The sequence below is a fragment of the Capricornis sumatraensis genome, chromosome 3, assembly GCF_032405125.1.
Source record: "Capricornis sumatraensis isolate serow.1 chromosome 3, serow.2, whole genome shotgun sequence".
NCBI lineage: Eukaryota > Metazoa > Chordata > Mammalia > Artiodactyla > Bovidae > Capricornis > Capricornis sumatraensis.
In genome coordinates, this window is record NC_091071.1 from 14,419,415 (window position 1) to 14,431,579 (window position 12,165).

The 12,165-nt window shown below is 40.1% G+C and overlaps 1 protein-coding gene and 2 non-coding genes across 5 annotated transcripts; all 3 read right to left on the minus strand.

The window, feature by feature from the left end:
* Positions 1 to 978: 978 nt before the first annotated feature.
* Positions 979 to 10,970, minus strand: CCT6A (chaperonin containing TCP1 subunit 6A). Of its 3 annotated transcripts, XM_068967459.1 has the most exons (14): positions 10,771 to 10,970; positions 10,275 to 10,338; positions 8,816 to 8,950; positions 7,825 to 7,998; positions 7,174 to 7,277; positions 6,481 to 6,591; positions 6,106 to 6,265; positions 5,939 to 6,021; positions 4,953 to 5,049; positions 4,507 to 4,654; positions 3,968 to 4,101; positions 3,174 to 3,276; positions 2,095 to 2,167; positions 980 to 1,837 (listed from the first exon to the last, which is right to left on the minus strand). In XM_068967459.1, exons 1-14 carry the CDS (start codon positions 10,905 to 10,907, stop codon positions 1,765 to 1,767), a joined length of 1,596 nt encoding a protein of 531 aa, XP_068823560.1. In that variant the 5' UTR covers positions 10,908 to 10,970; the 3' UTR covers positions 980 to 1,764. The 3 variants fall into 3 exon arrangements, with proteins under 3 accessions (XP_068823562.1, XP_068823561.1, XP_068823560.1); XM_068967461.1 differs by lacking the exon at positions 8,816 to 8,950 and having other exon boundaries at positions 979 to 1,837; XM_068967460.1 differs by lacking the exon at positions 6,481 to 6,591 and having other exon boundaries at positions 979 to 1,837.
* On the minus strand, positions 4,328 to 4,464 carry LOC138077305 (small nucleolar RNA SNORA15). The gene has a single exon (XR_011144753.1). It is a non-coding gene; the product is annotated as a small nucleolar RNA SNORA15 (small nucleolar RNA).
* LOC138077312 (small nucleolar RNA SNORA22) lies at positions 8,132 to 8,265 on the minus strand. The gene has a single exon (XR_011144760.1). It is a non-coding gene; the product is annotated as a small nucleolar RNA SNORA22 (small nucleolar RNA).
* Positions 10,971 to 12,165: the final 1,195 nt, after the last annotated feature.

Below are 12,165 nucleotides of genomic sequence, written 5' to 3' on the forward strand. Positions count from 1 at the left end.
GGGAAACAGTAGAAACAGTGTCAGACTTTATTTTTGGGGGCTCCAGAATCACTGCAGATGGTGACTGCAGCCATGAAATTGAAAGACGCTTACTCCTTGGAAGAAAAGTGATGACCAACCTAGATAGTATATTCAAAAGCAGAGACGTTACTTTGCCGACTAAGGTCTGTCTAATCAAGGCTATGGTTTTTCCTGTGGTCATGTATGGATGTGTGAGTTGGACTGTGAAGAAGGCAGAGCGCCGAAGAACTGATGCTCTTGAACTGTGGTGTTGGCAAGGGCTCTTGAGAGTCCCTTGGACTGCAAGATCAACCCTGGGATTTCTTTGGAAGGAATGATGCTAAAGCTGAAGCTCCAGTACTCTGGCCACCTCATGCGAAGAGTTGACTCATTGGAAAAGACTCTGATGCTGGGAGGGATTGGGGGCAGAAGGGGACGACAGAGGATGAGATGGCTGGATGGCATCACTAACTCGATGGACGTGAGTCTGAGTGAACTCCGGGAGATGGTGATGGACAGGGAGGCCTGGCGTGCTGTGATTCATGGGGTCGCAGAGTCGGACACGACTGAGCGACTGAACTGAACTGATGTTAACAGCTGACTCACTGGAAAAGTCCCTGATGCTGGGAATGGTTGAGGGAAGAGGGCATCAGAGGATGAGAAGGCTGGATGGCATCACCTACGCAATGGATATGAACCTGGGCAAACTGGGAGATGGTGAGGGGCAGGGAGGCCTAGCGTGCTACCGTCCACAGGGTCGCAGAGTCAGTTGGACACAACTGGGAGACTGAACAGCCTAGAGGCCTTGCCAGTTCAGAATCCCCTTAATTTGTGAACCACTGGATGGATTGATTTCCTTCCCTTTTATATGCAGATTCCTTTTGTACCCTGGAATACCATCTTGAGAGCACAGAAAGGTTTTAACTTCATATTTATTACACATTCACTGTAGGCAACTGCCAACTCCTCAAAACACAAAGTTTAGCAACACAACTTCACTTTCAAGGGCTTCAGATACACCTACTGTATTTTGTGCAAACATGTAGAACGGTTAAGCAAAACAGGACACTAGAGGATTTAGGAAGGGTATCAGTATAAGCAAAGGTTCTGAGCTGTGAAAATAACCACCTTGCCAGAAAACCCATCTCACTAGTCCTAGTCACCGTATCTTCAGTCGTGTTTTTTATCCTCTGCCTTTTCTATTTTGCCACTTTATACTTTGATCTCTTTCAACCCCTCTTGCCTCTGGTTCCATCTTTCTACTCACGATAACTTAATACTTCTGGGAAGCATTTTAGCAAAGTTACCTTAAACGCATGAAAAGTCCAAAGTATGCTCGGGAAGCAGGAATGCTTCAAAACTTTATGTTATGTAAGTCTTATGCTTAGTGACAGGGAACTATTGGAAATAAAATCCATCCATTAGAAGAAATTATTACTATTAAAATGTTTTTCAATGATTATTTAATAACAAGGTAGATAACATATGCTTATCTAATATTTTTATATCACTGAGGGTAAAGCAAAATGTCCTGTTTACTGTATACGTATGACCTGCTGTCTGTGGACACTGCAGTGCAATTTTAAAAATACTGTAATTATAATTTCAGAACTTCAGAATCTGAATAGGTGCCAGTGTTCTCTTTTTTAATATGGGAAAAGGAAATCCTTTGAAGATCATTTGAAGCTTGGACCAAAATTCCATAGCTGTATTATTAGGATCACTCTGTAGTCTTCAGGATTCAGATACAAGGGAAGCTTCAATTCAACCTTTTAGAGAAGACATTCCAGCTCTCATGATCTCATCAACCAGGAGAATGTTGGTGGCAATCACAGTGCTGAAAAGGGGGGAAAAAAATCAAGACGGCTCAGGTTTGAGGTATGAACTCTAATTCAACACAATCTCCAACTAACTTGTGCAAATTATGTCAAATTTCCCCCGTACCCCTCCATACACATAAGTGTAGCTTCAGTTGCTATACTTTTGACTGATTACATCTTCTTATGGAAAGAAAATTAAACAAAATGTACCAATTTTAAAGAGTATGAAGGTTCCCTATGTGTTATTTTACAGTTCTGGCTTTCCCAAACTTACCAGGAGTGAAGAAGCTGTTTCTTTACACAATAGTTATCCCATATGCCTGCTTCTGCTGCTACCATTGGTTCACCTGAAAAGTAACTCAGTCTTCTTAAAATCACATAGAGCAGGTTCATAAGATCAGAATGCTGTCTAAAAGAACTGATAAGAGCATTTTGTGCTGCTTTACTCATCAGTGGTTACTCATTTCCTCTAGTATTAACTATGAGAACCCAAAGGTCCTCAATTAGCCCAATGTTGTATTACAGACCATGACTCCTATGCACAGCAGCTTTGATGAGTGGCTGTTCTCTACTTAGAATACTTTCAGTGACAGGAATGCTCTATTTGGTTGCCAAACATTTGAATATGTATTTTTTCTGGAGACATTCTTGTTTGTCCATATTGAAGTATAGCACTTGAGCTATAATCTGGCAAGACAGGCTTATCATTTCCCTCATTCCAGAGAAACCTTTATTAACTGGGAATCTGGGAATTACATATACACATTATTATATATAAAATAGATAATAAGAACCTACTGTATAGCACAGGGAACTCTACTCAATACTCTATAATGATCTATATGGGAATAAACTCTAAAAAACAGAGTGGATATATAACTGACTCACTTTGCTGTATAGCATAAACACTATAAATTAACTACACTCCAATAAAAATTTAAAAAAGAAACTTTTTACATTAACTTGAATGTAAATGCTTCTGTTCACAATAGGTCTTCCACATACTGCAGATGTAGGTACATCTTCCACTTTCTACTTGTATGATCTGTATTACACTGGCCTAAGATCAGAGCCTTAGTCATTATTAAGATTGGTTCTTGATGAAATGATTAAGAATTCTTAGATTTGGTTCCCTCTTCCAGCTTTTGCTATCCTTAGCCTGTTTTTACCCATAAATATGATCATCAAATGTATCACTTTAATCAAAGTCCCTGATAAAAAGGTGAATAAAGCTCAATATGAAACCCTTCAACATACACCTGAACCACCTACCACAACTCAGCAATATCACCAAATCTGTACTCTACTTATAGTATCTAGAGCTCCCCCTTCAAACAGTTGCATCCTCCTTACCAGTGTTCAAGTCCACACCCACAAGCTGACCGGATTCTGAATGTTCTGCTTGAACTTTAACTAGTGTTTCCTGAAGGTCAAAACCGGAATTCTGAGCAAGAACCTAAAGGAAACAAATGTAACTATTTAAAGAATACTCAAGTCTAAAATAAAGAAATAGTATTTCAAACTAACAGTTAAAAAAAACTTTAATGAATGCAGACAGATATTAATGTTCACTTCACACAATGATTAATATACATTACTAACCCATTCACTAATCCACATCAATCTCAGCAATACACTAGCTATAAACTGTACCTTCAAATGAGCACACAATAGAAAACCAACATATTAATCTTCCTCCAACTCTCTGGGACCCCATAGACTGTAGCTTGACAGGCTCCTCTGTCAATGGGGACTGTCCAGGCAAGAATACTGGAGTGGGTTGCCACGCCCTCCTCCAGGGAATCTTCCCAACCCAGGGATCGAACCCAGGTCTCCTGCATAGCAGGCATTCTTTACCATATGAGCCACCAGGGGAGCCCGTATTAATCTTAGTTTAAAACAAATAAAAACAAAAAGCAAGCTTGTACTCCAGGATAAGTCCTACACTACAACTTCAGACAGTCAAGCCTCCTGTCCAGAGGAATCAATACATTAGATATCAAGAAACACCTGTTCTTATGTTAGGGTGAAAATAGATGATATCTATTTATTCAAAATCCACATTATGAAAAAACCCACATTAGCAAAAGCTTTCATCAGATGAATCAGTTTGGCATAGTTTAGAAAACTGTTAAAAGCATTCACACCTTGGGAATAATGAGCAATGCATCAGCAAATGCTTGAACTCCAAGCTGGGCCCTGCCCTTTACACTGGGCTTGTATTTAACCAGGGCTTCTGCCATCGCCACTTCCACTGCACCAGCACCTGGGACTACACAGCCTGTTGGGTGAGAGGCGAAGAGGAAAATACTAAGATACAGAGAACATAAAACTGTTGACTTAATTATAAAGAAAAATATACATAAAATTAAAACACAAGAAAGCCATTAATTTGAGAATTCCATGTAACCACAGCAAGTTTAATACTGCATTTGAAAGCGATACAAGCAACATCTCAAACAGAGTGATTTAAGGCGCACATGGCAAATCCTGTAAGCTTTTACTTCATTTGTATCCTCTTTTTAACAGCATGCTATGAAAAAACTTAGCATACCATCATACCATTTTAAAGGGAAAACTTTACTTTTGCATGGTGTCTGGCTGTGTAAACTACTGACAAAAAGAACACAGTATTCAGCCATGCCTTTTAGATTAGCAAAAAGAGTAAACACAGGGAGGATCTCACCATCATCAATGGCATTTTTAACCGCCCTCAAGCCATCTCTTATTGCATCTTTGATTTGAGTAAGCGTGTGCTTATTTGGTCCTTTGATCAATAATGTGACAGAGCGAGGATTGTTACATTTCTCAATAAAGGTGAACTTCTCTTCTCCCTGTGTGAAGAGATAGTATTTTAAAAAACAGGATACGGTTCTGCAAGGGACGACCAGAGGAGAGGGGCTTATGGAGGAATAAATGGGGTATTAATAGGGCACCACACTGACCACATTAAAGCTAATAATTTCTTTGAAAAAAGGTCACATAAATGAAATGTGATTTTCCCATCAAGGGGTTATTATTACTATGCACAAATCATCAAAATGTATGTAAACAAAGCAAAAACATTACCCTGAGTTTGGAAGAATTCATGATCCAAAAAGTAGTAGTATTTTGGGAAGAAAATACACTTACCAATGTATATTCATAGACAAGTCCTGCATGTCCCAAACAATCAGGATTCAGGTCATCAAGAGAATTTAGGGCTATCCCACCACAAGCAAGAGTCAGCCTGAAATATTCAAGTATTTTAAGGGAGATGCACAAGTGCTTTTATTAGTTATATCTAGAGGTTAATTCTTTTTAGAAAGCAATCTTTTTCAGAATTACATACTAAAATCATGTTCTAAAATATATTTTACATAAGTCTTTCCATTTGCCACCAACCAGCTGAAAATTGGTCTTTTCTCCTAACTCTCCATTTAAACCACTCTTCTCAAGTCAGTAAACACTCCTCTGACATGAAATCTAAAGCTGCACAAGAGCTCTGTGGGAGAAAGTATTCTCTAAAACCCCTGATGCAGTCTCTTGATAAGGAAAAAATGGTACCGTATAGGTCATCATTTCAAAAATAAAACAAGGATATATCAACACTCATAGCAGCACTATTCAGAAGAGCCAAGGTAGAAACCCAAAGAAATGTCCATGGACAGATAAATGAATAAACGACATATGGTATTATTCATCCTGAAAAAAAATGTGATCCCAATACATGCTACAACATGTATCAACTTTGAAAAGATTACACTAAGTGAAAATAAGCCAAATGCAGAAGGACAAATACTCCATGATTCCCTTACATGAGGTACCAAATTTGTAAGAGACATAAGTGGACTAGTTTCTACTGGCAAGACTGTGTACAGTTATTGTTTAAAGTACAAACTTTCCGTTTGCAATGCAAATACTTCTGGAAACGACAATGGCGCTAGGTGCACAACAATGTGAATTTCACTTTATGACACTGAATTGTACATTTTAAAGTTATAAATTTAATATTATGCATATTTTGTAAAAATAGAAAATTAGAAACTCACAAAAGTAAGAGGGAAAAAAGGAATAATCCAAGTTAACTTGCAAAATAAAGTGAAATTCCTGTCACACAGATAATCTGCCACCCGTACCTTTCCATGTTTCTCCTTTTAGCTCTGCGCAGAGCTATAATGCCTTCTTTGGCAAGAGCGTCTAAGGAAAAGGGATCAATTCCCTGTAACAACAACAAAAGAAATTTCAATATTTTATCATTAAAATAAAATAGATACAGACTAGTTTATAAAACAAGATTTTTCACCTTTTGATTAATAACAACAAATCCTTTATCTGAATCACCACAGACTTTCTTTTTCAGGTCGATTATTTTTTTAACTCTGTCCTCGATGAATTTCCTTTCAGCTTTCACTAACTTCTCTCTCTCCTCTGCACTCTTGTAAAAAAAGCCAGAATTCACTTCTCTAAAAAAGAAGTTACAGACAGGGGAGGAAATATTTAGCAAATGGTCACCAAGCTCCAATGCCACCCCCTGGTATGCTTTCAGAGGCTATTTCCTAGAATCCCTGGTGGAGGCATTTTGCTCTTTTGAGTGGAAACACTGAATCTTAGGTGGGAAAAAAAATGACTTGACACAAATGCCAAGCTCTTTTCTGTTTTTAAGGAGCTATAAACTCACGTTTTTTCATATTCTAATGACACATTGCAAGTGAGGATGTATGCATCTTCTACTCTCTTCTTCATATCAGGATGCCGTGCCCCATGGTCCAAAACAAGGCCTCTGATTAAGCTGTTAAAACACGTAAGAGATTATATTCTTACTCATTTCCAGATGGGGGTGTAAAATAGGCTAACAAAATTAAAACACTGAGACTGTATTGACAATTTTCACACAATCAACTTTATTGCTCGAGTTATTTGAATAGGACTACCTAAGAAGGTTCAACTGTGAAAACGCAAAATTCCAAAACATAACAAAAACAAGCCATTCAAATTAAAGCCACAACCCTTTCTTATACAGAAAATTCTCCACGGAAACAGTCACAACTGGTTGCTATTACACTGGTGATCACCTCCTTTTAAAAATGTTTTTAAACTAGGTCTCTGAAATAACTCTCTCTAAAATTCCTCAAAGTCTCCTATACGCTCTGTACCGAATAGTCCAATAAATGCCAAATGACTGATGCAGCTGACTTTCCAGGATCATTCTGACTATAAATACATAAAACTGACTTCAAGAGGTAATAGTGCTGAGTAAATGATAACTTGTCTAGGCAATATACATTAATTCAAAAAAAAATTAGGCAAAAATAGGTACTGCGTAAGCTTCAAATGTGTACGCTCAAGTATTTCATAGCATTCTAACACCTACCTTGTATCTGTTTCAGATTTATGTTTCATCTCCATGATCTCAACCATGAAGAGGTCAATAGGTTCATCTTGTTTTTTAATGGCCAAAATGGAGTCCACTACGGCCTGCAACAGGAGTGTAACCATTCAATGAATTTTATTTGTGGAAGTTGAGACATATATGGTACTTATTCTTCACAGATGTTTACAGCAGTTTTTTGTCTTTTAAAATCTCTGAACTGATCTAAGTCTTCTTCTACATGCTAACAGAACAGAATGTACTATGTGTAAAGGGCTGGAGTAATTTACATTCCTGAAACCTCTATTGTAATTAAAGAATCATCGACACCTCTACAATAAAAAATACTAACAGGAACCTTTTTAATAATAAAATCTCCATTTTATAAACCCCCTTTACTGAAAGGTCTGATTATACCTTTGTAACCTGGCCAGGAATACTATTAATACTATGATTTTCTCACTTTACTTCTTCTAGGGACACAGATCAGGTTATTACTGCCACAAAAATGAACTTTATGGCCAATCGAATACTTAGTTGACACAGTATGACACTGTGAAGAGTTGCAATGAGTAAGAATACTGATATTTCCAGTTGCCAGGGGTTCTCAGTATAGGCATAAAGTACCAGACACATGCCAAACTTAACACATACCTCTGTTAAGACATCAGCAAGTTCAGCATGAACTTTAGTTCGTAGAGATGTTCTGGCCACGTCTATAAGTGTTTCCCTGTCCATCTCTTTGCTTACTTTGATTTGTTCCAAAAACTGAAGTGCCTTTTCCTTTGCAGCTTCAAATCCTTCTGTAATTATTCTGGGATGAAGACCCTATAGCAAACACACAATTACAAAACCACCACTAACACTAGAAATCTTCAGGTAGATGCAACTACTGTTCATTACAAACCAAAATTTATGAAAGTTTATTCTGGGTCATTCATACCCTTAAACACAATTAATGTAATGTGCTGACTTTCTGAATACATTTAAAAGGATAAATAGCCCTTTCAATGCAGAGGAAAAGAACAGACATTACTCTAGCACAGAGTCAAAGCCAAGGGAACTACAAAGCACACTTGGGTGTTCACTGTGCAAACCACAAGGGATAATGCCCAAAACTCAAAATTGTGTCATAACAATTTGACTATTACGTCTTTTCTATAGGTAATCTGGAATTAATTCACATCATTTCCTAATGAAAAACAGGGAGACTCTGTTTTTCAGACTGTCTCTCTCTTCCCAAGAAATCCTTCCTACATCAGATTAGTACCAAGGTTTGCTTTACCCTTGGAACTACTGAAAATTTAAAAATTTATGGCATTCTTAAATTTTGTTGACTTTTTCCTTAAAAACATACCATCTTGAATATCTCATTTCTATAGCTATGCTATAAACATGGAATGCAACTTGAAAAAACAAAACAAAAACACCTTTCAGGCCAACAAAGATTCTTCAACTTATCGAGGATCACAATAAATTTGTGTCAGACAAGTATACAGACTCTGGTTCCCAGATTTAAGCCCTCTGCTCTTTACATTTCACTATATGGCCTCAGCTACTATCAGTAGATCAGTTTGTAAGAGTCAAACTGAGATTATTTCTTATTGACAACAAAGTATCAAAGAAACACAAGAATCATGTATACTTCAGAAATGTAGAGATCCGCCTGCTTCAGCAGCTCTCCAATGATGAGGACGTTGGAAGTGGTACCATCACCGGTTATGTCATCCTGGGCTGTTGCTACTTTGGCTATTAAGGAGGCTGTTGGGTGCTGAATTTGCTGCAAGTAGAGAAAGAGAAAAATTCCTTAAACAACTTAAAATTAAAATAGTCCAAATATACCTTAAAATGTGTAAATGGCTAATCCATTTGCACAAAATGTCAAAGTATGCAGCTACAAATTGTTCTGATTAAAAACTCATGATTAGCTATTCTATCAGTTTATGATGACAGTAACATTTTCATGTATAAATTTACTTCTCAGATTATCTTCACTTTACTGATGAGGAACTATGAGGCCCAGTGAAGGTTTACTCAAGGTAATGGAGCTAACAAGTAATAGCAACAATTTCAAATCCATGCAAGCCTCTTTATGACAAATGTAGGATTCTTGTGAGAATAAACCAAGTGCCTTTTAAAAATGAAAGCTCAGCAGCCCAGTTATTATTTGGCACTGCGCAAACAATTTAAAACGGAAAAAAACCAACTTAGCCTCTTCAGCAAATATTACCACAGTGGATGTTAACTCACTGTGGAACAGTTTTGGAAGAAGAGAATATTCATGTTTGTCACCCACAGATTCTTAACTACAAAGTATCCCATCATGGCTCCTGCACTGTTTTTGTCTCCTTATTGTCCTTTACTACAGCCTTTTATGTCTTTAGGGACACTGTTTTAAGAATCTAAGCAGACTAGCTTATTAGATTAGGTAAAATTAAACAGTCAGATAAAGATAGCTTTTCTGACATCAACTTCTCTGTAAGCAGAGGCCACCACTTAACCCACCAACGAAAACTACACCTTCCAGATTAGCTAATTCATACTCAAGATATTAACAAAACATCTGGACATTGAAGGCATGATACACTATTTTCAAAGCCTTAAATCTTATTTTAAACTCAAAACATAGGCAAGTCATTTCCTTTTCTAGGATTTTAACTGTTTTGGGGAACTTAGGGAAATGACCGCTCCTCTCAATAACCTCAGATTCTTAGTCACTGGGACTTTAAAAATGGTCGAGTTTTATTTCTCCTTCAGATGGTGGTGGAGAACTGTGATATAACACACAAGAACTGTTGTCTGAAAAAGTATAACCATTCTGTCGCATTTTGCCTATGTCATTCCTCTTAGTTCTTCAGGTTTTATTAGAATTTTAATTAACACCCTTTAAAGAAAGCCTTAAATGGCAAGAGTAGGAGATTTGATAAAAGTACGTTTATTAGATTCCAAGGCCCCTCACTATTTGGTACTGTCAATAATAGTACTGATAACATTTTTTCCTACTCTTTCCACTGTCTGGAAAACTACCTTTCGAGAGTAAAAAATCTTCCTACAAATCAAGTGTACTACGGAAAACCAAGACACTTTGGACAGCAGCCTCTCACCATTTCATGAAGCAGCACATTTCCATCTTTAGTGAGTTTGATGTCTCCAGCACCAGAAACAAGCCTGTTCAATGGGCAGAAATGAATCGTACTGTGACTTTTTCAATGGAGATCAAGTTAAGAGGCCCTAACAAGCGGGTTTTACCTAGATTTTCAGGAGCTGGGGCCAAGGGGTTGGTTCTCTGTACCCCGGTAACAGGGATGGCGCAGTGCTCACCCCTCTCCTGTCTGGTAAAGTCTGAAAAGGCGCTCAAGTCCCAAGCGCGGGGGGGCGCCGCGCACGCGGGCAGCTTTGTTCTCGGTGGAGGAGTCGAGCACCAGGAAACCGACAGGGCAAGAAATAAGACCCAACCGGGACAATACGGGGAAGAAGGGCAGCAGTGGCGAGCGCACAGGCCCAGAGGCGGCGAGCTCCACGCCTCGGTCCCCGGCGCAGGCCCGGGACAGCGCGAGGTGCACGGTGCCCACCCGCCCCTCCCCGCCAGTCCCGCCTTACATCTTCATGGTGCCCTTAGGCCCCAAGTTGGTTCTCAGCACGTCCTGCAGCCCCCGGGCCGCGCTGATGTTGACCGCCAACGCCGCCTGGGCTCGGGCCACCTCGGCCTTGGGGTTCAGGGTCTTCACTGCCGCCATAGCTGACCCAGCAGAGGAAGATAAGGGGACGCGGCTGGGCGAATATCCCTGAGCCGGTTCAGCGTGGCTGGGAGGCGCTATTCGGGCCTTCTGGAACAGTCGGGCGCGCCGGGCCCGCCCCCAGCGTGCCCGCGCGCCGCCGCCATTGGGCCGCGGGCCGGCCGGCGCCGCTCATTGGATCGCGGCCGAACGTAGCCCCGACCCTCGCGTCGGCCGCGGCGCCATTGCGTTCGGGCGGAGCTTGTATCCCTGCGACCGGCAACCGGGGCTCGTGGGGCTCCAGTGTCGCAGGTGGTTGGGTTCCGGCTTGGCGGACCCCGAACCTGAGGACGTAGGCGGAGCGAACTTGTCGTCGCGTGATTGGAGAGGCGGCTGCTCTTTCGCGGAGTTCTGCGGCCTTAGGGTGTAGGGTGGGTCTCCTCCATTCCGCACTCGCACCCTTTACTTTTTCCCCCTCCCTTTTTGAGTTTATCCCGGTGACCAGAGTTTTCTGGACTATGTACAGTGTGCTGGACGGCGTTCTAGGTGCTTTGGCGGTTACACAGTGGACCTGAAAAGGACCCTTGCCTAGTATCCTAGGGCCTAGGGAAGAAGAGATATAAGGCAAGGTGGAAAGTGCTAGAAGCCTTTAGAAAGCTACCAGATGGGGCGATGGCAGTTGAGAAGCAAGAGTCGGTTCACCCTTCGGGCTTATGCTGAGACCTCAGGGTTTCAAGGGCACGTTTGAAAACTCAAACTTGGCCAAGCGGTGGTGTCCAGCCTGTGAGAGGACTCCCTTATTCTGAAAGATGTCCACAGTTGTTTCTAGTATCCAGTTCCCGCCTCCCACCTAGATACCAGGTATTCTCTGATATTTTGTTTTATTTTTATAGGTCATAGCTAAAATTGTTCAGAATGTAGAAGGTGCCAAAGGGTATATGATGCAAAGTATTTCTCCCTCTACTTCAGTTTTCTCCTGATGTATATATACCTTTAGATACTCTGAATTTCCCAGATGCTGTCTGGATTTCTAAATAAATATGTATATAAATATTTTTTAAAATCCCCACCCCCACAAAATGGCAAATTATGATAGACGCTGTTGGGTGTGTCACACTTAAAGTATCCTGAAGATGGTAACATATCAATATAAAAATAAGGGGTTCCTCATTTTTTTGTTTAAACAGCTGCATAATATTCTTTGTAAGAATGACCTGACTAGCCAGTCACCTACTGGTTGGCTTTTAGGTTGTTCCCAATCTTGTCTTTTTAAGGCTGC